Source organism: Macrobrachium nipponense, chromosome 8, assembly GCF_015104395.2.
Source record: "Macrobrachium nipponense isolate FS-2020 chromosome 8, ASM1510439v2, whole genome shotgun sequence".
NCBI classification, from domain to species: domain Eukaryota; kingdom Metazoa; phylum Arthropoda; class Malacostraca; order Decapoda; family Palaemonidae; genus Macrobrachium; species Macrobrachium nipponense.
The window spans coordinates 31,458,815-31,485,807 of NC_087203.1; the positions used below are offsets into that span (position 1 = coordinate 31,458,815).

The window sequence follows — 26,993 nt, forward strand, 5'->3', positions numbered from 1 at the left end:
GGAAATCGAGATATTCCTCGTTCACTGCGTGACTGTTATATTTCCACAGATCTGGTGAGTGTAAATTAATAGATTTCGCAATGAAGATGTTTCTCCTCGCAATATAAGTACGTTTTTTTTAAATGTCATTGAACGTTGGAAGATCTCTGTGAATGACGTAAAGAATATATATTTGTTGGAGTAAAATCTGTCCATCAAATAGATGTACCGTAGGGACTTACACAAGGTTAGAAGGTGAACTTTAAATTGCTTACGCATTCGTCTATTTAATATTTTATTTTTCCATAAATATATTTGTCTGCTGACCCCCATAAGTCAGGTACATGACAAGTGACACTTCAGCGTATCCGTATTTCAACATCAGTGTCTTGGCATTCCTTCTTATGTCCAGTTGACTGTTTATGCAGAATTACGACTAAACAGAAGGTAACCACAGCCTGAGTTATGGTGGTATTTTTAGAATTTGAAAATATTCTCGTAGGGAAACAGCTGGAAGCTCGCAGCTCACATTATCGACTGACTGACTGAATAAGGATTATTTGGCGGCACATTATCATAATCGTTGACGCTGATCCTACGCCAGCGGCTGTTTGACGTAATCTTCTTCACTGGTTGTGCAAGGAATTCTGGTAAACTGGCCGCCATACGTTATCCATTTGTTGATGACTGAAATACAGAAGATTCTCGTTAATAAGTTAATATTCAATATAATTTGCTTCTAAGGATCTGAACAAAAAACTGAAAAAATATAAAACTAGTTGGGAATTACGTATAAAAACAACTTTAAGAATAAGGTAATCAGAAATAAAATGCCTATAAAAGGGGAGTAAAAGATGGGCAGGCGTCTACGTAGCACCTTGTGATAATTGTGATAGAGTATATTTTGGTCAGAGCAGTAAATCGTGCAATTCGCCATCACAACCAATGCTGGAATTACAACCATAACAACAACTGGGCAAAAACAATAAAACACCGAGGTTGGTTGTAGAGAACGCCCTCATCAGCGATGGAAGCCAATATAAGAAATAATTTTGAGGGCAAGATCACTTGTGAAATTATATACCTGAGTTTTAAGAACATAAACAAGAAGATCCCGTAGGGGGTTAGTGTCCTCAGAGCACCTCATACGGTGCACTGTAGACATTCATTAAGGTTCTTTGCAGTGTGCCTTCGGCCCCCGGCTGCAACCCCCTTTCGCCTCTTTTACTGTACCTCGTTTCGCATTCTCTTTCTTCCATCTTATTTACCACCCTCTCCTAACACTTCTCCTGCTACACCTTTCAAACCTTTTACTGTCAATTTCCGTTTCAGCGCTGAATGACCTCGTAGGTCCCATTGCTTGGCCTTTGGCTTAAAGAGTTAAAGTCTATATTCAGTTTCACGAACAAGAAGATGGACAGTGAGGGGATAATCCCTGACAACGAAGGATTCAGGATACGACCAAGGAAATCAAGAAGAAGACTGCAGGGAAGGACGCGAGGAGCCGAAGATCAAAGGTCAGGTCATGCCAGGGATTAGATAAAGGAAAACAACAGCTGATGGGAAAAGCACTTATATACCCGACTGTAGCCGTTATCTTCCCTGTGCATCAGTACCTGATGAAGACGAATTTTTGTCTTTGAAAGTTACAGTACTACTTGGTAAATCGTACTCTGTGAATTAAAGAATCTGGCATTTAAACCATCCAGTGTTATTGAAGCCTAACACGAGAATTTTGAATATATATAATCAAGGAAAGTGCGCGGAATTCATCATGTTTTCCTTTTATATATTTTAACGAATGCTAAACAATCTCTTAGTGTCTAAATTTACTTAACTTAATAGAAGATAATTATACAAAGCAATTATCTACTTATCTAAGTTTATATAAATCAGGGACATAGCAGCGTAGATAAAAATAAAATAAAATGCATATAATGTTAAAAGATAAATCAGATGGACTCAGCCTGAATAAGCAGAAGTCGGAAACATTTGGTATTCCTTGATAATCTGATTTTCTATCATTTTTACTGGTAACTTTTGTTCTTGATGGATTTTTCCTTTGGAGAGGTTCGTTATAAAAGACGCTACGCTTCCTGTTTTTCACAAAGAATACTTACGGTTCGGTTGTTGTCCCTGGTCCCTGTCCCATGATAAATGTCTAGAGATTTAGAAAGAAATTTAGAACCTACAGTTCTCTCTTAACCAGAAAACGACCGGAATGAAGAGAAACAGAGCACTTTCTATCGTTTGCAACTGAGAGAGACGTCTGCAGTCAGGTATAGCATTGCCAACTTGTTCCTTCGCTCTAGTTTTATTTCATATCGATGGTCGTGGAGAGTCAGGAATGGCGGAAGCTGAACTGTGTCAGTATGTGTGTAAAATTCAAATAAATATTTAGCTTTATATGAAACGTATCCAAGGAGTTTTTCAAAGTTGTCACGATTTCAGTAACTATAGAATATTGCTTAAGAGGTTCAGTGCTCCTGCAGGGGACAGGGCAGTGCCGTCAGTGCACCTCCCACAGTGCACTGTAGGGATTACTTAAGGCACTCTGCAGCGTCCTTTCGGTTCCTAGCTGCAACCCCTTTCATTCTTTCTACTATGTCTCCGTTAATTATGGTTTTATATCTCCGTTAATTATGGTTTTATATCTCCGTTAATTATGGTTTTCTTCCAACTCACTTTCCATCCTCTCCTAACCATTGTTTCATAGTGCAACTGCTTTGAGGTTTTCCTCCAGTTACACCTCCTGAAACTATTTATCTTATTTTCCCTTTCAGAGATGAATGACCTCATACGTCCCAGCGCTTTGCCTTTGGCCTAGATTTAATATTCCATTCCTATAGGTCAGTGGCAGTCGTTGTTAAAAATCTCAGCCAATGCGGATTTGAACTGATTTTTTTTAAGTAGCATCATCGTGAAATCTCCCCAAACTGGACTGGATAGCCAGTCAAGTTATCCACTGGCATCCCCAAGCAATAACTCAATATGCAACTGATGCTCAAAGTCCTATATGAAACAAGAAAAATCCTACAAAAATCTTACTCCATTTATCTCCGAACAGGACTGGGCAGGCTGCGTGCTCCAGCCTGTCGTCTCGTTCTCCTGCTGGGCTCAGGTTGTACCAAAGGAGGCCCATCCCTTGTCTAGGCCGAACGCCAAAACCCAGCCAAGGAAATACGGTCGCACCTCCTGCAGAAAAACAATCAAAAATAAATAGGTTAATAACCAAATTGCTTCGTAATGGGTGTGAAATATGTAGAAAACTTGAACGTGTATACTGCTCTGAAATGAGCAAAAATAATTCCAAAAGGACTTAAAACATTCACTGTTTTATTATTATCATCATCATTATTATAACAGTGAACAGCCTTTTAGATGACTAGTATACAAACTCTCACTGAGTTTTGTGGTTTCTTGTCTTTATGATGTGCATTCTTTAAATAATTACAGTCACAATGAAAGAAATATGAATGCAACCGCTCTGTGGAATAGATTTAATTGTTAGATTGCATTAAAATGTTTATTCCAAACCGATAATCAAGATATAGGCCTATATATAAAGGTATTTTTAATGGAAAAGGTTTCAGAATTTATCTCAACACCACAAACTGAATTTCTCAAAGAATTGCGATATCCATTGCATCGCGAGGAAATGAAAGTACCAGTATTATTAAATTCATTATTATTACTATGAGCTTAGACTTACGGCATTCATACACTGAACGAGTATATGAACGATTGTCTGAACGACTGTCGTTATGTCTCGGGAAGCCATAGCATCACCTCTAGAAGAGACGCGCGCAATAGCGTTATATGGCCAGACAAACCCATACATTGAACGACCTGTGTATGACAGACATATATATAGTAGGTCGCAAGCCAGCAACCTGGTCGTGACAGACTCCCTCTGAGATCGTTCAGACACGAGACTCCGCCCACTTCTGCATTCAGACAAGCCCATACACAATGTTTCTGCGAACGATACAGACAATCGTTCAGACAGTCGTTTCCACAATCGTTCAGTGTACGAGGCCCTTTAGGTTTGTTCACGCATCGTGATCGTCTTCAAAAAGCCATCGCTCACCTTGCTGGACGTCGGTGAGGTAAATAAGGAAGGTTGCCATGCGATTGAAGGGGAGACTGGAGGCTGTGGCGTCATGGTGGACTGTATAGTGGCCTCCCACGCCGTAGTTGACAACCTATAGGATAACGACACAATCATTTAATTAAGGCGGGAATCATCATTTGACCGTGATGACCTAAGCCGTGCTTTATGTACTTGGCAGGAAATCGGCTATGATTGTTGATATCCAAATTGGTAAAGAGCCTAAGGATAGCATGCGTATTCTGAAATAATATTGAGCTTATTGGAGTCACTCTCTTTTCAGTCTCTTGCACCGAGAAATTTCACACGTACCAACTACACCATCTTTCTCTGTCATCTGCCTCTGCCTTGAAATTACTTAGCACAACCGCCCTCTCATTCTCTCAAAACCCAGTCAGTCCTAGCTTTAGTTTCGTCTTCTTAGATTCTCTGTCACTCTCATTCTTTTTCATTTTGGAACATGTACCCAGACTCTCCCTGGCACTAAGCGGGCCACACCTTCCCCAGCACTGTTCCTTTCAGCTATCCCTGATGGATTCATTCTCTATCCCTCTTACTCCAGCACAAACTCTGCTTTTTCCACTTTGTCCCACTCGGTGCCAAAAACATCCAGCTTATTACCCTCCTTAATCAAATCAGGTAACTTAGTTTATTGACAAAGTGTACAATACAATATGTAAGTAGCATAAATGCATAAAAAGTGCATTTTTCAAAATTACTAAAATCATCGAAGCCAAAACATAGCTTCCCTCCAACATATATAATTTAACTCTTTGTTTTCTTTCGAACACCAAGCAAAACTTTAACTAACTTATTATACTCTTTTTCTATGCCTTTTAATATAATTGGTCGTCCAGTATTCAAAGCTATGTAACAATCGTGACGTATATTATATATCTATATATAACTACACATACATATATATGCCTTTACATATATACATCAGTAGAAGGATCCACAGAGCTCTTGTTTAGCAAGACGAAATGTATCGGTAGAAGTAATTACAAAGCAGCTTAAAGCTTTCCACCATCTTTCTGCTGACTTGATCTCTATAAACTTTGAGACACAACAATAGTAAAGGAGTAAAAATGAATATAAACAAACTGAAACGGATAAGCAAAGTTAAACTATGCGAACAAGTCATTATTGGGTTGTATTCCTTTCAAGAATTTTCAGTGATATAGTTGTATATATGTCATTTGACTCTTAACCATACAAAAAATGGTAAACTTACTTTTTACTGCCTAACTACGAATCTGGTACAGACTATTGACAGCACCCAACTTGCCATCAGCTGCAAACCACTCTCCAAGGTCAAAAATATCTCTCAATGTACATCACAGAAATATTTTCTACGTGTAAGTCTTCTTGATCATCATCATCATCGTCATTGTTCATTACAAAACTTAAGTTTCAGAGTCACTGGTTACCATTCCATAATCAAAATGAAATCTACGTGAAACTTTTAACTTTTTCTTGCACATTTCTCTACTGGTGGCTAAGATGACCACGTCATCCTTCAGTAAGGGGATCATTTTAGTGCTCCCGGAAGTCTGGCGGAGAGAACGGCATCTAGTCGGAGTCTAACCTATCAGTGAACGATAGACTTTTTCCCTTCTGTTCCTCTTACCTGATAAGTTTCAGCGGCAACGTATTGCTGGCAGTTCATCCCTGTCAGTCCCTCAATGCGGCCCGTCAGAAGAGGCAAGTACTTGCTATTGTGTTCGTACAACCAAGCGCTGGAATGTGGAAAGAGGCTTTGATAAGACGTTGACAACCTTATACGCACAATCAAGGTCAACAGTTCACATACGTGTCTCCAAAGATGAAGAAGTGAACAGTGGATTGCAGCCAGGCAGGTCGTACGAGAACCAGAGCGTGATAGAACAAAGCCAATTGATTATGAAAATGAAAATAGTGAACTCGTATATATGAAGGGTTATGCATACGTAGGCGAGAGCAAATGCACTGATACATTAGATCACCCCACTTATTTATGCATACACAAACACACAGACACAAAGAATTAGATTTATTCACTAATCTAACAATAGGTTTCACTTTACATTTTACGGTTGTGAAATGGAATAAAAAAATCAAGTTGAGAAATTGACAGTACGACCACTATATACAAAATTGTAAAATAGTCCCAGGCTTATAACCTACGACGTAGAGCATTTTATCGACAGAATGTTTAGTAAGTCCCCGTTTCAAGGATAGAGATGTAGTTGAAGTTACATTGAATAATTTAATATAGCCTACATCTGCAGCACATTGGAGAATGCTCGCAGGAAATATCCGAGAAAATTCTAGATAATGATTTTAAAAAAACAGAATGTAAATGTTCAAGCAAAAGATAATTATACAAATAAAAATAGGTTTTGCGTGACCTTGTTTGAAAGGTGATTTGTTTCAATCTTATTATAAAAAATAATAAATTTACTAGTTCCATTAAAAAAAAAGATAAACAATGTCCCCTCAACCATGAAGAGACCTGTGGTGACAATGCTTGTCAGGAATGCGCTCTGGAGTTTTGTTCTCCTTTGTTTAGTCTCTTTTGCTGGTTTTGTCAGTAGCCTGAATTCAGGAAAGTATATGAATACCTGTGGTAAGTTGCACATTCTCTTGTGTAGCAGAGAGGTGATGGGTGGTGGTTGTACATGTGGAATTCTTCTACATTTTTTTGTGGTTTTATTCTTGGTTTCTTATAAAAAAAATAGGTAATCCTTCTTGTCTCTCCGAGACTTTCTCCTAGTTCTGCTAACCACTAACCTCTCTCTCGCTCTCCTGCAATCTAATTTAGGTCCACCACATGTTATCTGTTAACAAATTAACATGATTAAAACAAAATGACAGTCGCTACCTTTCTATGAGATGAATCATGTTGATTAGTGAGATGACAATACATTCCTTTCTGCTTTATTCTGGCTGTTACTGCTTGCATCATTAATTAAAATGCGGCATAAGCATCGCCTCAACTACCGCTTCATTCCTCGTTTTAGATAACTCTATATCTTCACTATACTCTGTTTTTTCCATCTGTCCATCCGCCTGTGGTGTTTTTGTATGGTAACACTGCGTCCCGGGCTTTAGATAGTTACATTCAGCTTACATTCAACGATTATAATAATATCTTATTTCGAATATTAACGGTAATTCGCATACAGTAAATTATTAAAACACTTTTCAGTTGCAAATGTACACCCAGATATCTTTTATTTATCTAAACCTTACACTTAGCGTAACTATTTAAACACCGGGACGCAGTGTTACCATGCAAAAACACCACAGGCGGATGGACAGATGAAAAAAAACAGAGTATAGTCTGTGATATAAGGATAGCCTCCTTATAGTTTCATGCTTCTTCTTGTGCAGAGTTATAAGTTCCAATAGCAATTCACTTCGAAACATTTCGTAGGGACTTTGTTTTATTCTTCACAAGACCGCTAATATTCAATTGTCATTCAACAAAGCACACTTAATACAAATATCATATACATGTACATAAATGCATCAGAAATGAATACGTATCTTTATCTGTCGTCAATAATGAAAGCGTACATCAAACTATACAATTCCTTTTAAATAATTCAGTGAATTTAATACTGCGAAAGCTCTCTATTCTACACCAGTCAAATGATTTTAATCGTTCTTTTGGGCATGGCCAGGAATTCACTTTGGAGGGTGTCCGAAAAATACTTTCTTAAAGCTTGCCTTCGCGGATTTGACACATGCCAAAGTCTTACCATCGATTACGAACACTGATGCATCTATTTTCATGAAGCAATAATAGTACATTACCACTGGTCTTTAATTGTATAACATATAGGGTAGCATTTATTAGCTACACTTCTTTAACTTTATGATTTCGTAACTAAACTGGTTCTCATATACAACTGCTATGCCAGAACTGTTTACAAAATGGATTTATCAATCACTATGCCCAAATTCCAGGGGATGTAAGCGCCCATTTACCCAAAGACACAAACTAAGCTATGCTAATCTACTTACGTGGAGCTAGTTCTCTGATAGCTGACCTCGCTCTCTCCGTTATACCTGAAGGTGCTGGATTTCTCTAGCAAAACGGAGGCCGTTTGCTTGAAGGCTTTGGCCTCCGATGACGTCACCACTCCTTCGATCGTCACGATGTAAGGGGAAAGGGAATGGACCTCCATCTTCAGGGGACCGATGATGTATAGTGGGGAGCCGTTGCTAAGGTAGCGACAGTAGAGGTCGGATGTTGCATTGGTTGCCTGTTGTGGACGAATGCCGTATTTGATTATGACTGGTTCTTATCATTTATCAGCATCTTCCCTTAATAGGGTGACCCATTAAAAACATATGACTTGTCACTGTCGCATTCGATCTTTAATTAACTACTGAATGAATGATAAGTCTCAAGTAAAGACAAAATCCACGAAGGAAAAGAACTCCATCCTTTCTCTTTCCTTCGTGGGCTTTGTCTTTATGTGTATATTCGTCACGTTCCATATTTTCGTGATTCAGTTATACATACATACATAGATACATACATACATACATACATACATACATACATACATGCATACATATATATATATATATATATATATATATTGGATTTATGTATATGTGTGTTTGTGCCACATACACTTATACATGCGTAGAACAATTTCAACCAAATTTGGTATACATATAACTTAGCATCGGGGAAAGAATTCTGAGGGGGTAAGACATCACTGGCACCAAAGAGGGAGATGTGGGGAGGGGGGTGGGAGAGGGGTGAAAATAAAAAAAAGTAACTGAAAATGACAGATATTAGCGTCTAATCCATAGTTTTTGAGGTTGCTGAGATTAATAATGACACTCCTGGTGCCCTTCAAGTCCAAGTGCAGCACCAATTGTTGGTGGGGGCGGGGTGAAAAGGGGTGGGAAGAGGTGACGTAAAAATAACAAAAGACGACAGATATTAGTGTCTAATCCATAGTTTTTGAGGTCACTGAGATGAACAGTGATACATCCCATGCCCTTTAAGTCCAAGTTCACCCCCGATAGGAGGGGTGGGGCTTGGGGCTGGAAGTGGTGAGAAGGATAAAAAATGATGCATATCAGTGTCTAATCCATAGTTTTTGAGATCGCTGGGCTGAACAGAGAAACTCCCAGCGCTCTTTAAGTCCAAGTTTAGCCCTGATGGGAATAAGGGTGAAAAGTGGTGAAATATAAAATGATAAAAATGAGGGGCAATGTAACTGAGGCAACAATCTTAACAGGAGAGAGAGAGGAGAGAGTGTGAGTTTTCCTGGGGAACACCGAATTGGTCAACTAATATATATATATATATATATATATATATATATATATATATATACATATATATATATATACCATCTATATGTTTTATTACAATAATTTTTTTTTTTTTGCTCCAAATTAAACAGAATTCCAGATCTCTGTAGCCAATACAAAACTTTTCCGATACATTATTCTGAAAGGTTCTTCCACAACTGCGCTGCAAGTTGTACATTTTTCATATTGACGAAGACCTGTCGTAAGTTGCATACCATGACGTAACCATTCTTCATTTAACGTATAGATTTATTGCTTGCGAATGTTGTATAAAAGGGAGAAATAATAATTCTATTTTCGGTGGACTGGCCGGTCGGCAATAGAGAAATAGAAGTACACACACATTTTATGTATAAATATATAATGTATATATGTGTGTATATAATATATAGAAATATACATGATACACACACACATCACATACACACACACATTATATATATATATATATATATATATATATATATATATATATAATATATATATATATATATATATATATATATATATATATATATATATATATATATATATTTAGTAACTCTCCATTTTTTATAGCCTCAGTGTGGCCATATTTTGTTGCTAGATTCGAAGCAACGCGTCCTTGAGCCTTGGCCGCCTTTAATTTTGGCGACCAGATACGATTAAATGACATTACCAAACTAAAGAAATGTCGTTGATGCAGTATATTATACATCCACATTCACTGCAACCTATCTTCCTTTAGGTAAATTTAGTCATTTTTGAGAAATGGATAATAAAATTCAACTGAATTTCTCTCCTACGCCCACGACCAGCGAATCCTAACTCAGGACGTGAGTCTATTGTCTTTTCCCCAAAACTAAGTCAAACCGATTCGATGAAAAGAGGCCATCCTCCGGGGATTCCTGAAGGAATCGTTGGTCCCTAGTGTTTCCAAGGGCACTCTGTTAAAGTGGACCTCTTTATGGGGTTAATTCTGGAACTCGTGGCCTTGCGCACGTCCTCCTTGTCGGATCCTATAATAGACTGGGTGGCCCTTCATGCCCATTGTACCTTTCATCCATTTCAAATGGGGATTTGAAGAAGAAACTGTTATTTTTGTATGGATGTCACTTGGTATCAACTTTCCTCGTAACTTTTTTGCATGTGTTGCAATTATTTTGAACAGTCTTATTATTGCTAGAATTTTGTTATAATTAATATAACTTCTTGGCTTCCTTCATGTTGGTTGTGAGTTGATTTCGATTCAAGACACAAAAAACTGAACTCAACATGAATAAGTACAGCAGTGGAAACTAACCTGATTGATGAGAGAATTAATTTTGCTGTCACCTTAGTATTAATTCCGTAAGAGGGACACTATACTCGGTTTTTTTTTTCCATCTGTCCATCCGCCTGTGGTGTTTGCGTATGGTAACACTGCGTCCCGGGCTTTAGATAGTTACATTCAGCTTACATTCAACAATAATAACAATATCCTATTTCGAATATTAACGGTGTAATTCGCATACAGTAAAGTATTAAAACACTTTTCAGTTACAAATGTGCACCCAGATATCCTTTTATTTATCTAAAACTTACACAGCGTAACTATTTAAAGCCCGGGACGCAGTGTTACCATACAAAAACACCAAAGGCGGATGGACAGATAGAAAAAAAACAGAGTATAGATGAAGCGATTTTATGGATAACAACAAAAGAAATAATCATATTGCCTTACTAGATTCTCACTTCTCAGGAGCCACTGGTTTACAACATCACACTCAATCAATTAAACATCCTCAAACACATTTCAGGAAGATTCCATAAAAAAAATATATTAAAAAACATTAACACACTCCCATTTCAATCAGAGAGAGAGAGAGAGAGAGAGAGAGAGAGATAATTAATTTCGATACTTGCAATCAATTTTCACAATGTCCACCAATTTCGGCATTGAAACCACAGGTTCAATTATAGCGTTACTAACCGAAGTCTCATTCCTAGCATTTTTCTCCTCTCAGTTCTCTTGCACTTGATGCCATCATCCCTGTAATCGATTCCATAGTCTAATTTATTATGATTTAAGTTTCAATAAGGCTACATCGTATTCATACCACTGTTATAACATTATTGCAGTAATAATCATAGTCATGAGTTCAGTGGTTATAATTTTCCAGCATATCTTATTGCAAAGTGCAGCTTCTATTATGAATGAATTGTGTACGTGCTTATTATCGAGAAAGAATAATGCTTTTGCCAACAGATACTATAGTAGATTCACATCAACCGTGCATTTGATGTCTAGGCCAGTCCCTTACGACGCTACTGATTGGGTGTTGATAAGCAAATCACAGGGATGGAAACTCTCAGTCTCTCTCGAGAGTTCACATGGTTAGGATCTATGTTTCACCTCTCATGAGGGATACGTCTTTCAAAAGTATCCCTCAGTAGAGGTGGAACATGCATCCTACCTATGTGAACTCTCTCGAGAGACTGAGAGTTTCCAGCCCTGTGATTGGCTTATCAGTAGCCAATCAGGTGCGTCGTAAGGGACTGGCCTAGATATCAGCTGCACGGTTGATGTGAATGTAACTATAGTCATGCTTTCGCTGAACATGGTCGTTCATGATGTGCGAGCAACTTATATCATGTAACGGAAACAGAAATCGAAAAGATGCAGAATGAAGGAAGAGTAAGGAACTATGGAAATCTGATTGATAGGTAAGAGAAGAGAAATGAGTCATTATCATACATAAGATTGGAACAATACACTGGATATCTCCCTTTATGTCTGTGTTCCAACAATGTCTACAAAGACAGTTTCGTGCTCTCTATGTCGCAGACAACTTCCCCTCCTCACAAGCCCCCCCCACGCCCCCCCACTCAGGTTCTCCGTCCCATCGGACTCTAGCTGAAAAACCGAGGACCTTCAGTTGAATGCCAAAATATCAGCAAAACCATCGGGGGGAAAAATCTATTGTCCATGGGAACATTGGTTGTTACCTGGCCTAGTTGAAAGAATTAGAAACAATTACAATTAGAAAATCATCAAAACAAGGAACTGTATCTGATACCATGCAACCTGTTAACCATACAAAATATAGCTGCCGTATATGCTTTCTGCTTAAAGACCAACGACAAAGTATGATAATTGCTTTAATTAATACAACATCCACTCATTTTCCTCACAAGAATGCTGTCCACGCCCTTTGCTAAGCGTGAACTCCGGAATCAGGTTTACCAACTAAGCTAAGAAACCCTTCTGCCACTGTTGAGTTTTCTCATTTCCTGATATGGCTAAAACTAACAAACATCCATTAGTATAATTACCCTGAGGTCTTCCCCACGACAGAGCCTCACGTACTGGACCTGACCCTCAGTGTGCGTGCCAACTTCACCGACGATGGTCTCTTGTTTCTTGTGGTACTTCCGCTTCCTGGCGAGGTGCTTATCCAACGGCTTTTGGTGGGTGCTGTGATTCTTCGTGCGGAACCCCTTCCGTTCGAGAACTTGGTCGTGCTTTAAAATGAAGAAAGAAAAGAGGATCACGGAATTGCATGAATGGATCTCGGTAAAAAGGTCTTTTGAGATATAAGTCTAGCTTGTTCTTGCTAGAAGCTTTGCTTTTTCGCTAGAAATCTAGACCCATAGGTGTAGCCAGGCTTTAATTTGGTGGTGGAAGGACTCATTTGCACCCAAATGTTATTATTATTATTTACTTTTAGTAAACATTCTTAATACTTTAACGTTGGTAGTTAAGTACGGAACGTGTAGCTTTGTTTTAAATTGCTGATTCGATTACATTTCTTTACTTTCATGGCTTTCATTATTTAATTGCTCCTATTTGCCAAAATAGTATATGGTGGTGGCTCAAGCGACGCCACCGAGAGAGCCTAGGCTCAAGGAGGTTGGTTGCGTTCCTTCGGCTACAGCCATTCTGCAAACAATGAATAATAAAGTATTTCCTTTAGTACTCAAGGAAAGAAAACGTACCATCTTAACAGCTTTCTTGAATTCGTCTGGGAGACGGCTCATTTCATCTCGCTTGTCAAAAGGATGTCCTTTCATGTCGAAACTCGAACACATCGGCGAGGTATGATCGGAAGAGGACACACACGATGGCCGAGACAAAGTTGCGTTGTAGCGGTCTAAGGCAGTTCTCAGGAAGTCGACGCCAGAGCTCCAGATGTTGATCCTAATGGCTTCCTTCCCTATTCGGTACAGGTCCCAAACTGGAAGAGATAGATAGGCGTTTTGCATAAGCTCAACATATTTCTACATGCTTGATGACAGACCTGCATGTATGACCCCGACATTGAAGTGTAACCATAATCCTGATATAATAATAATAATAATAATAATAATATGTTTTATTTCAGCTCGGGGCCATATACATTGAGTATACAAGATACAGACAGTAACATACACAATCTAGATACATGAGATATGATAAAATAGAAAAAGAAAATGAATAATCGGCACTTATCCATAATATAGCTGAGGTAGCATAAAAGCTAGTAATCATCATACTGGTAATAACAGTAATAATATTGGTGAGAAAAAAAAATGCATTGCGAGTAATAACAGTTGGTGCACATATTATATAACTCAAATTTCAACTAGAGACCTTAGGTGGTTACAGTAGTCAGGTCCAGAGGGCTTAATACATAAATTAAATGTAAATAAAACTTTAACTTGATAGGAATCACAGTAATAATGAAAAATTAAATATCAGCTATAAATGTAATAATGACAAAAACTGCAGATGACATCTTGCCAATACAGAGATTAAGTCCTTTAGGGGACTGTGAGAGGTGACAAAGAGGCAGGTAGAAGTGTACTGATTTTTATTACAGTCAAGGGAAATATAAATATACAGCATGCGGACGGAAATGTGGTCACCGACCCGCGAGAGAGTAAAAGTGGGTCGGCGAGACCCGATTTGTGTTTCTTTAGACATAAAATACAAAATATAAAAGTACACAATATGTGGTTATACAAGCTTTATACACTGACGGAAAGCCCGCTGAATGCTCTCTCAGGGGGAAGTAAGAACAACGCGAATGATGAATTATGTACAGAGAAAATTATGAATAAGCGTTGTCCTTACAAATACTCCCCCCCTAAGACAATAATTAGGTATGATTGTTGGCTGACTTCTTTGTACTTCGGGTAGTCACTCGCGGAAGCGAGCTGGACGGCGGAGGCGCCCTCGGGTGCGTGATATTAGTTGTTGTGTTAGATCCTCGGGGTTTTCCGGGGACGGGATGCCTCCCCTGAGGTGATGATCCTCGGGGGGTTCGACCGTCTTTCGAGGGCGGTCGCGGCTACGGCTAGGAGGTTTGGCGATCGAAGGAGTCGCTTTTTGCCGAGGAAGATTGAGGCGCCCTGTGGAATCCGCGTCTGTGAGGTCCTCGTCCATGATGAAGGCTGGTTTCAGGCGATCGATTGTGACCCAGTCCTCGCGACCGTTGATGGATAAGAGATATGCCTTGTCAGTGCGTCGTAGGACGCGGAAGGGACCGCGGTAGGGTCTCGTTAGAGGCGGGCGGCGGGCGTCGTCCCTGACGAAGACGTGCTTGCACGATGATAGGGCCTTCGGGAGGAAACGTTTGGTTCTGTCGGAGAAGGTTTTGACGCAGGGCGTGAACTTCCCGGCGGATTCCCGAAGCCTGGCCTGGCGATGGAGACGTCAGCGTCGTCGGCATTGGTCGGGAAGAACTCGCCAGGGACTGTTAATGGCTCCCCGTATACCTTCTCCGCGGGTGATGCCTCGCCGTTTGCCCGCGGGGCAGTCCTGAGACCGAGGAGGACCCACGGTAGTTGGCTCTTCCAATTTTCGTCGGTGCAGCGCGCCATCAGGGAAGCCTTGATCGAACGGTGGACTCTCTCCACCATGCCGTTAGCTGCTGGGTTTGTAGGCGGTGGTGGCATGTAGCGACGTTCCCATTAGGCGGGCCAAGGCAGTCCACAACTCCGACAGGAAAACTGGTCCGCGGTCTGTCGTGATTTCGTCTGGCACTCCGAATCGACTGATCCAGCTGGCGAGGAGTGCTTCGGCACATGCTTTCGTGGTCGCCTCCGACATCGGCGTTGCCTCGGGCCATCTGGTGGAGCGATCGATTACCGTCAGGAGGTACCTGGCGCCTTCCGACGGGGGCAGGGGGCCAACGACGTCAATGTGGATGTGGCCGAATCTTCGTTTCGGCTGCGGAAATTTCCCCACGCCTGATTCCGTGTGCCGACCTGATTTTGCTAGTTTGGCAAGGCACGCAGGTCCTGGCCCACTCGAGGGAGTCCTTCCGAATTCCATGCCAGACGAACTTCTCCGTCAGGAGGCGCACCGTCGTCCGGCCCGAGGGGTGCGAGAGTCCGTGTATGACGTCGAACACGGCTTTCCTTCGGAGGCTGGGATCAGCGGGCGCGGCGGCCCCGTGCTGATGTCGCAGAGGAGCGGCATGCCTGCGGGTCCGAAAGGCACGTCTTCCCACTTGAGGGCGGTGATAGCAGTGCGGTATGCGGCAGTCTCCGGGTCGGCAGCCTGTTCCCGGGCGAGGTCTTCGTAGTCGACCCCGAGACGCACGGCGTTGATTTCTATCCTCGATAGGGCGTCTGCCACGGGTCTTCTCGCCAGGCACGTACTGGATGGTGCAACCGAACTCTGCGATGGCTGCTAGGTGCCTCTGTTGTCTCGCTGACCAAGCGTCGCCCGCCTTGGTGAAGGCGTGTACCAAAGGGAGGTGGTCCGTCCTGATCGTAAAGGGGAGCCCTCGAGGAGGTAGCGGAAATGTCGCACTGCTTGGTACACTGCCAGGAGTTCGCGGTCGAACGTGCTGTACCTCGTCTCGGCGGCTGATAGTTTTTTTGCTGTAGAAGGCGAGTGGCTGGGGCTCGCCCTGGACCACCTGCTCGAGGACAGCCCCGCAGGCGACGTTGCTGGCGTCGGTGGTGAGGCGTAAAGGTGCAGCAGGGTCTTGGTGGCATAATGTCGCCGCTCTGGCGAGGGCCCTCTTCGTCTCGTTGAAAGCCTTCTCTTGTTCGGCCTCCCACGTTAGGGCCTTTGGTTTCCCCTTCAGGACCTGTGTTAGAGGAGACATGGTGCGGGGGGCGGCGGCGGGGATGAATCGGCGGTAGTAATTGACCATTCCGATGAACTCCTGCAGGGACTTGACCGTGGTTGGTGTTGGGAACTTCTGCACCGCGCCTACCTTCAAGGCCATGGGGCGCACGCCCGTCGCGGAGATCTCGTGTCCGAGGAAGTCCACCTTCTCGGCGCCGAAGGTGCATTTGTCGAAACGGACGACCAGCCCGTTTTCCTGCAGGCGCTTCAGGACCGCTCGGACGTGATGTAGGTGCTCCTCCAAGGACCTGGAAAAAATCAAGATATCGTCGACGTAGCAGACGCAGAAGGGCAGGTCCCCCAGGATGCTGTCCATCAGGCGCTGGAAGGTGGCCCCTGCATTCCTCAGGCCGAAGGTTGAGTAATGGAAAACGAAGGAGCCAAACGGCGTGATGATGGGCAGTCTTGGGGACATCCTCGGGGTGCACTGGAACCTGGAAATAGGATTTTAAGAGGTCCATTTTTGTGAAGACCTTCGCCCCATGAAGGGCCCCTGTCAATCCTGCATGTTTGGCAAGGGGTATTGGTCGGGGATTGTAGCGAGGTTGAGTCTTCTGTAGTCTCCGCAGGGCCTCCAGGTGCCGTCAGGTTTCTGTACCATGTGCAGGGGCGACGCCCAAGGGCTCGATGCTTTCTTGCAGATGCCCATTCGTTCCATCTCCGAGAACGCCTGCTTCGCCTCCTGGAGGCGGCCTGGAGGGAGTCGTCGGAACTTCGCGTGTGTCGGGGGGCCTGTGGTGGCTATGTGGTGGAATATCCCGTGCTTGGGCGGCGTCCCTGCCGCCTGACGAAGTTCCGGCTTGAAGACTTCGGGAAACTCCTGCAGGAGGTTGCCGTATTTGTGGGGGGCGATGGTACAAATTGTAGGGGCGCCCGGGCCTGCTGCTAGTGGAAGGGAAAGGCATGTCCCCATGTCGAGGAGGCGTTTGCGGCCCACGTCCACCAGGAGGCCGTTCTGCGCCAGGAAGTCTGCCCCCAGTAGCGGGATCCTGACGTCCGCGATTGTGAATTCCCAGACGTAGTTTCGCCCCAAGATGGATATCTCGAGGGGCTTCGTGCCGTAGGAACGGATGGGGGTCCCGTTTGCGGCGACGAGGGAGGTTGTTTTTGTCGGGCTCGCGGCTACGGTCTTTTCCTGACGGCGGGAATATCGAGTGCATTGCCCCCGTATCCACCAACATCCTCCGGCCGGAGATCGCGTCGCGGACGTAGAACCCTACGGTGTGTAGTTCCGACGCGGCCGTTGCCACGGGCGGCCTTGGTTTTGTTTGCCGTCGTCGTTTTTTGACTGTTGGAAGGTGCAAGGGCTTTCGCACCTCCTGGCGAATCTCCCCAACCTCCGGTGGAAGCGGCACCAGGAGTTTTCACCTCGCTGCGTGTGGGAGGACTTCCCTTGGGATACGGCGCCGATCTCTTGCGTTGGGTCGTCGTCGTCTTCTTCCTTCTCTGCGGCCAGGCACACGGAGGATCGGGGGGGGGCGGCGAGCTTCGCGGCATTGTTTGACAACGTCAGCTTCTTTGCCTTCTCTAGTAGTTCGTCGTCCTCTAGGGTGTGCGCGTCGGTCAGCTGCTTTCGGACGTCCGGCTCGAGTTGCCGCAGGAATATTTCGCGGCTCAGGCTGATCTCTACCTTTTTTCCGTCGGGGCCTATTTCGGGCAGACGGACGAGGCCCATCACAGTGTCCCAGGCATCTTGGGTGTCGGCGCCGCGCATGGGGTTCGCGACTAGGTCGAGGGCGCGGGCGGCCCTTTCAGCGATAGGCACGGAATAGGCTGTCAAGAGCCTTTCTTTTATCTCGTCGAGCGTGACAAGTCCGATTCGTGCTCGACCGGTCAGCCAGTTAGATATTCGGCCGAGCACCTCTGTCGGGAGAGCCGCTGCGACGAGGTCAGCCTGCAGCACTTTGTTTGTGAGCCCCGCCAGCGATCCGGAATTGCCCTTCGGCTCGGAAGAACCAGGAAGACGGGTCAGCCGTTGTGAAGGGGGGCAATTTGACAGCTTGAGCGGCCGCTGTGTCAGAGTCCGTCGCTGGGGCGGGGGAGGCCCGGGTTTCCCTTTTTGCCCGCAGGTTTCCCGCGAGGTACTGTTTGCGCCCATTGTCCTCTCTCACAAAAAACGGTCGACAGAGTCGTGAATGGCGGGCCAAACCGTTTGAGGAAACGCCTGAACACACCTTGGGCAGGTATGCCGTATTAGTCCGTTAGAGGCGTTGGTTATTTCCACGGTAGGAGCTTTCAGAGATCTATACTGAGGCGCCGTATGAGTCCGTTAAAGATCTCTGAAGGTGAGCGGCGGTAGTGAGTCCCTTAATGGCTGAGCCCAAAACCGCTTGGGTCACGTCACTCCGGGGTCACCAGTGTGAGAGGTGGACAAAGAGGCAGGTAGAAGTGTACTGATTTTTATTACAGTCAAGGGAAATATAAATATACAGCATGCGGACGGAAATGTGGTCACCGACCCGCGAGAGAGTAAAAGTGAGTCGGCGAGACCCGATTTGTGTTTCTTAGAGACATAAAATACAAAATATAAAAGTACACAATATGTGGTTATACAAGCTTTATACACTGACGGAAAGCCCGCTGAATGCTCTCTCAGGGGAAGTAAGAACAACGCGAATGATGAATTATGTACAGAGAAAATTATGAATAAGCGTTGTCCTACAGGCAAAGGCCTCATTTTCCCATCTTTCCCACAATTTAGATCTTCTTCTTGCTTCACTCCTTAGGATGCTTTGTATGAGCGAGTTGCTGCTGTTTCTCACTCGGGTTACCAGACTGGACATTGTTCGCCTAACAATGATTTTTAAATTGTCCAGGTGGTTTTCAATGAACATCTGTGTGGTGGAGTGGTAGCGGGGAGTGTTTGTGAGGCGTCTCAGAATGTCATTGTGCACAACAGTGATGCAGTCTCAAGGTCTCTTGGGTATAGTTCGTCCAGAGGGAACACCCATAGATACTGTAGCAGTACGAGCGGAATAGAAGCAGTTTCACGTCTCGGTGACAGAAGGCAAACCTCCTTGCAATCATGTTGCCAGCTGCACATAGTTACGACGCCTCTGTTCAATGTCTGCCGTATCTTTTAGGTCGTCGGTGATAATGTGACCCAAATACGGAAATTCGTGCACAAATTCCAGCCGATGGTTTCCGAGGAAAATTTGAGGTTCTGCAATATGCTTAAGCGATCTCGGGAGCAGCGACATACACTGGGTCTTGGTTTCGTTGTAGATTATATCAAGTTCCTCTGCATATTGGCGGCAGGTGTCGATGAGTCGTTGGAGACCTTGCACTGATGGGGAAATCAGAACCATATCGTCGGCGTAACAGAGGTTGTTTATAGTTGTTTCATTGACGGTGCATCCGATTGGGAGCGAGTTCAGTTTGACATTCAAGTCATCTGTGTACGTATTAAACAGGTAAGGAGAGAGAATGCCCCTTGCCGGAGCCCGTTAGGGAGCCGAAGGTTGTAAGATAACACGTTACCCCATTTGACACAGAATTGCTGTGTGGAGAACCAGCAATGTAAAATGCCAATTAGGTACAGGGGTGTGCCCCTTTTATGCAGCTTCAGGAAGAGCTTCAGGTAGTTTACTCTGTCAAATGCTTTTCTCACATCTACAAAACAAAGGAAAATAGGAGAGGCTGATGATAGGTAGTAATTAAGCAATCTTTCAGTATGTAGATGCAGGTGTCGGTTGAGTGGTTTGCTTTAAACCCGAACTGGTTGTCAGTGGTGTGTAAAAAGGGGAGAAGTCTAACTAGAAGAACAGACTCAAGTATCTTCGATGCGATCGTTGTGATTGCAATCGGCCGGTAGTTGCCAGGGTCAGCTGCATCCTTTAGCTTGTTTTTGATTAATGGTATCAAGTGAACTAAGAGTAGGGAGTCTGGAAGAAACCGGTGAATTATGCACGCATTGAATAGGGCAGCTAGCAAAATGTAAATTATCGGATGGCAGAGTTTGAAGGCCTCTGCAGGAAGAACCATCACAGCCGGGCGATTTATTATTAGGTAGGCTGTTTATGGCATCGCTGATGTTACCTGGCGTAATACGGTCTGCAAAATGAAATTGAATGTTGTCAGTAAGGAGGTTATCTACATCCCTTCGGGAATCTTGATCATTTATGCAATTCAGGATATTGTTGAAGTGACCGCCCCACATACTTGCAATAGCTTCGTCTCCGACTGCTTCCCCTACTCTCTGTGATAGCTTTTAGTTTTGGGATTTAAAGACTGGATATCTTTCCAAAGACGAGGATAATCACCAGATTCTAAGTTTCTAGACATTGCATCGGCTCTTAGTTGTTTTTCAATTTAGCCTGCAGTGCTTAAGAGCAAGTTTGAAACTGCGCTCTCGCCTGTCTCATTAGCAATGCAGTGTGCCCTTCCCTGGGGCTACCATTTGCCTCCACAGTAAAAATATTTCTCGTGAGTATGTATACAGATCTTTAACCAAGTCATTCCATCCAGGTATATTACGAGAATTACCTTGACGAAATCTGTAGGCAGTCCTGCCCGAAGCAAGCAAAGCGGAGATTATGTTCGAATAGAATTCATTCAGATCCCTCTTGTGGTGGTCATTTCTACAATTTGTGTTAGTACAAAGTAAGGCGACTGCCGGTTGAACTATTGACCGCAACCTGGTTTCCGTGGTCGCCCTAAAGTCTCTGGTTTTCTGTTGGTTTTTAAAATCCCAGTTTACCGCTGGTGGTCGATCAGTTAGGGGGTTCACGGTAGGGAGGGTTGGGGTACTGAATGACACCTGTAATGGGATGTGATCGTAGCCCGTTGCAAGATCATAGCGATATTGCAGGTCATAATAGAATCATGAAGTTGTGGAGATGTGATGCAGTGGTCCAGCCAGGAAGTTGTAATAGCGTCCGCTCTATATGTACATAGAATAGGAGGAGGGAGGGAGGAGCATTACATCGCTAATTGGAGAGCATGATTTTGACTGAAGCGAGTAAGTTCATTATAAAATTGTTTTGTTGGGTGAGAATTAAGGTCCCCGATTATACAAATATGATCAGCAGGAGAATCATGAATAATACTGTGTAATTCCCCTAGGATCATGCAGTAATGATCAAAATTATTGTTATTTTCCCATGGCATATAAACATTAATAATTAGGATAATCGAGTTCCCTACTGTCACTTGAAGCCCCAGCAATCTGTCACTCCTGTAGGTCATCACCTTTATCGTATTGTCTAACGATTTGTGCCACAGGAAAGAAAGGCCTCCTTTCGGCGACCGGCTAGGATTTGATCTGTAACTTTGCATCGATGAAGTCGAGAAGGTTCTGTAGTCTTCATGAATTGAATCGCATATGGCAAGGTCATGTGGCCAGAGGAGCGTTTCTTGCAGTGCAATAATGCCTTTGAAGTTTTTGCAGAACATGTTTAGAAGAGGAATGTTCCGCTTGAGGCCAAAGATATCCAAGAGATTATGTTTAATGTATCCATGACTACTCACGAAGATGGGAGATGAATGCGCTGATCATTTGGGTGGATGGGGGGTTAGCCAGGGGGAGTGGGCAGTCACTCGCCGTGGGGGGTTGGCTGGCACTTGCGGTGGAAATGACCCATGGTTGGAGTGTCAGTAAGTTCCCCTGGGGGTGGTTGATCCCGGATTAGTCTGTATCTTGAAACTATATATTAGGACCGAAATTCTCGCCTTTAAGAACGTCGAGGTGTTGAAATAGGCAGGTAATCCTGTAAGCCACTTTATGTTTAATCCTGCATGGGATTTCGTGAGAGATGAGTGGGTCAGAGCCAGTGAGAAACTTGACTCTCTCCACTATGGCATCCAGCGTCACCGATGAGCGCAGATTGTGAATTACTACGTGGCATCTCTTCTCAGGTGTCGGGTGAGGTGAAACACGAATGTTGGGCTCCAGTAGTGGCCAAACGAGAGGTTCTTCTCTTCTTTATGTTTGTTTGTATCTGCCAGCCGCCAGACCCCTCTTGATCACTTTCATCTGCATCTACGATGGGGGGTTGGGGGGGAGAGATAGGGTGGGGAGGATTACGAGGGCTAGTAATCATCACCGGGGATATATCTTCCACCGGAGGCACTGGGGAGGGAGAAGAGTTTTGGGGGTCAACAGTCCCCTCGGAACGGGGCACTTCCGTGTTGCTGGGAGGCGAGGAAAAACTGGATGCCGCATTCGTAGTAGTCTGGTGGCTATCTGTGCGATTGTCTATCGATCCCTGCACTCCTTTGATCGCATCCCAGATCCGTGTGAGGTTATTTGATTCCACCTTTTTAAGGCTGATTATGGATTCCTGTAGTCCTTTGATCACGTCCCAGATTCTTAATAAATTATCATTTGTCTCCTCAATTTTTTCAGAGTTTTTTCCAATTATTTCTGAGAGAGATTTTACTGTTTTGAAGGCATTTTCTGCAGTGTGGTACACCGCAGGTAGGCTTAGGTCAGCAGGGCCCTTTGGAGGCAGGTTGTAAGGGTCATCGGCGTATATTTCCACCGAGCAGGTCCTTAGCCTTCTTAGTGATATACGATATTTTTTTGTGAGAGGACAATTGCTCTTCGCGGATCGCTCCTTGAGAATGCTCTCTGGTATCAGATCTTTGCATTTCGTATATGCAACGTTGATTTCCTCATCGGAGAAGGCATCGCTGACAGATTGTATAGCGGACTCGACGTCGGAACGGTTCGATTGGTATTGAATAAAGAAAAGACAATTGTTCGCGAGTACGGAACTTGTGTAAGGGGCACAGGCACCGGTAGGTGCCAGGGTCACTTGCGCAACGGTTGGAGGTTGGTCGGGTGACATTTTTGCGGTAAGGGAGGGGTCAAGCACTAACACATACACTGCATTCTTTTACCCATTTCCCAGGACCAATAGGCCTCGAGAAGCTGTGATTTGAAAGATTTCTAAGGCACTGATTGGAGCAGAAAGAATATTAGAATATCTGCCGTTGCACAACACTCTCCGGCTTACACGCCGGGTATTACGTGGAGACACTATTAACACATTGCTTACTATAAGAGGTATAGTCACCAAAGGCGAAAAAACCCTTCTTTTCTGTGAAGAAACGCGAGAGAGACCCCAACACGTCCGCACCCCACACAATCAGTTCTAATGTATAGAATATATAACCATACCATGTCTAGGAGTATGACCTGTTATACATGAATATCTAACGCCGATATGTCTTCGTGTATAACCCTGATATACATGAATGTATAACCCTGACATGTTTAAGAGTATAACTTGATATACATGAATGCTTAACCTCGACGTATCGACGTGTATAAGCCTGGCATACATGAATGTAAAACCTTAAGAGTATAACCTGATATAAATGCATGGTTAATCTAGATATATCTGTGTATAACCAGCTCAGTCTTGGTAAGTTCTGAACCCGCTAAACCTACGCGCATGATATAACGAGTAATGAGGTCTGTGCACTGAGCACTAAACCTTGTGGTTAGGCTCGTGGTTAGGGGGAGGGATTTCAACACCAAATTTACTCGGTTAGTGAGGAGATTCTGTGATAATCATAATACTTCAAGTATATCTCATCTGAATGAATTAAATGTATCACTAGGGGATTTTCAAAAGACTGAAGAAGGACGGGGAATGGAAAAGTTCATGTAACTTCTCCACTTGTCGATATTTCCAAAATTCTGCCAATACTTCTGCAATGATACAGATATTGCAAGCTTGACAGTGGTTGAGAACAGAATTGAACTTTGCATAAAAGTAATAGTTTCATCAAGGGTTAAGAGAGAGTAGATAGTAAAAATACACATTGACTGAATACGAACTGAATAGATAAATGAAAAGGTTCGAAAAAAAGAAATTTTAAAATTGTTAATTGAATTTTTACCTTCGGTATCGAATCTATGTTCTTTACATGTATATATATCTATGAGTTTCATGCTGTGAGATGTCTGTCCTTCACAGTCTAGTATACTCACCCGAGGGCATGATCTTCGCAGGCACAGGAAGCGGACTCAATCGTGACCTGAGGTGAGCTTGGGAGATGGCGTTCAAGTCGAGCGAGTAAAAGTCATGGACCCTGGCCAGCCCTCCGGCAACGGAGGTCAGGTCCTCTGCTGTTGGCACTCCGGTGGTATTGCGTCTCTTCAGCAGATCGTCTGTTGTAAACACACACTATTGCATTACTTCTGAAGCAGAGACATCCTCATGCATAGTGGGGAGGGAAGTTAAAAATTTGACAAGGTTATATCGGACACAAGACGGGAATGTTCTGGTGGAAATGCGTCAAGAGTAAGTTACTTTGAAGTCACTTCCACAAAGGCCTCAAAAATGGGTCTAAATTTTTCTCGAAGTGTAATGAACAGAGATGCGGCTATTTAGAACAGGATCGAAAATGAAACATTCATATTCTTGAATATGAATGATCTTATCTCTGAAACCCTTAACTACACGCATATATATCGAAAATGCAACAGGAATGCAGAAACATTTTTAGGATTTATTCCTCAAACATGGACTGACCGACAACAGTTGTCTTCCCCTGCAGGAGCGAGAGAGCCTCTTCAACGTCTGGCCACCCAAGTGCCACGTGCTTAGTGAGGGCGTAGGCGTGCAGAGGATGTTCCGCCCATCCTTCTGTGCCCACGTCCGCCTCGGAGAGCTCCGACCAGGACATCGAATATCTTATGGAAAAAATTTATACTTAGTTGTACTTTTAATGACTCACAGTTACGTATACCAATGTTTATAGATATATACACATGTGCACTCTTTCTCTCTCTTTCTCCTGAAGAGTTTGTCTTATTCGTTCGGAAAACAGAATATCCAGAAGCCTAGTGAACAATTTCATCTTTATTTCCAACAGCTAAGGTTATGGAATACAAAACAGAAATATTTGCAATGACACAATCGATTATGGATAAAAGATACGAAGCCATCAAGACCGCAAAGCTAGAACAATTATCAGTTGAATATAGATATATGTTAAGGACACTTTGGCTAAGATATTGTATCATGAAATTAACAAGACAGTGCCATTGTCGGTATTGATGAAAGGGAATTACTGGGGAAAGGCTGAGGATTGTTTAGTCAACAATGATTCTAAAAGCAGTAGAGAATATATTTTTTAGGGCCCTGGACAAGGATTTCGAAGTCTTGCAATTGGATTAATGTTGACATTAAGGGGTACTACTGCAATGGTCATTAATATTTAGTAACCTGTTCTGTGCCTAGCAGCTCTGGGGGAATCAAAATATTTTGCAAAATTCCATTTTTCACAATTAGAATCACAAGGCCATATAGATTGTCACTAGCAAAGACATTTTTAAATATAGAACTGAATTCCTTACAGTAAATAAAGTTATTTCAACCAGATGACATTTCAAGACCGACAGATTTAGACAAATTTCCCATATTTGTTGGAGAGATAGAATTATGTGATGATTGGTAAATGCTTTCCGAGACTTTTGGACAGTTACGTGATATAAGACTGGTGGGTAGCAGTTTTTGCAAAATAAAAACATTTAGTGGATCAATATCTTCATTCAAAATCAACCAGTTTGAACGCAAACTGACAGAACATTGTGAGAAGGTCTTGCAAAAATGTCTAAATGTATTACAGGACGATGACTGAAGAAGAATATCAGATCAAGACCAGTAAAGTTCCGTCGCCTGAAAATGTCCGTGGCAGAATCCCTATTGTGTCCATCAATTTCAACATCCATAAGAATGGAAGACTGTCATTCAACTAAAGTTTATGTAGTGCCGTAATTTACATTTTTGGATAATGCAGTTACTAGACACAATAGCGAATTTCCTCTCTATTATCTATATATCTCTTTGGAACGATTGCTATAGTTTCTGTGGTTATTTTGAAGTAAATCCTTGATGCTATCTTGCTCTAAAGCGCTAATCAATATGGCGGCATGCATCGACACCCACTCACTTGGCAAGCACTCTAATATCCCTACCTCTTTAGAACGTGCGTCACCCTGTGGAGAAGCGCCTCCAACTCCTTCAGCTTTTTGGCCACCTGGATTTCGTCCCGGGCAAGTCGAGACAGGTGGAACATGGACATTCCCATAGGAGGTGACGACGGGAGGGCGCGGCCTGTCTCCAGTTGCTCAGGTGTTAGAAACCGGAGGATGTCCGGATGAGTGATCCTGATTTTCGTAGTCTCATTGCAGGTTCCCTCTGAGCCCGATGACCTTCTTATAATTAGCCAAGTTGCTGTTAATAGTAAAATCGCGAGGCGCGCCATCTTTTTTTTTTATGATATTTCAGCTGGATAAGTCTTTTGGAGGCAAAGGGTTAAAAAAAAAGCTCCAAATTTTGTTTATAATGAAGTTTCTGTGCTTCTAGAAGACTTCACGAAAGACATTCCTGTCTAAGATGTTCATATTCGTTTTCCTTCTCTTCACAACAAAACTGTCACTCCTAAGTCGTTTCTAGTTTGGCTTCTTGGTAATTAAAATCAATGGTAGTATTTGTTTAGCAGCAACAGCAGTTCTACGATGTGGCTGTATATAGA

The 26,993-nt window shown here is 43.2% G+C and overlaps 1 protein-coding gene and 1 long non-coding RNA gene across 2 annotated transcripts in view; one reads left to right on the top strand and one right to left on the bottom strand.

Annotated features, from left to right (window-relative positions):
• The window catches only part of LOC135223228 (uncharacterized), a 64,851-nt gene that overhangs the window by 22,257 nt on the left and 15,601 nt on the right, over positions 1–26,993 (top strand). The window lies entirely within an intron of this gene.
• On the bottom strand, positions 262–26,993 carry LOC135222640 (prolyl 4-hydroxylase subunit alpha-1-like). Its single transcript, XM_064260770.1, has 10 exons — positions 26,434–26,993; positions 24,986–25,146; positions 24,442–24,621; positions 13,373–13,611; positions 12,710–12,898; positions 8,102–8,343; positions 5,721–5,829; positions 4,070–4,184; positions 3,028–3,174; positions 262–666 (listed from the first exon to the last, which is right to left on the bottom strand). The coding sequence occupies exons 1-10, from the start codon at positions 26,721–26,723 to the stop codon at positions 575–577; spliced, it is 1,764 nt and encodes a 587-aa protein (XP_064116840.1). The 5' UTR covers positions 26,724–26,993; the 3' UTR covers positions 262–574.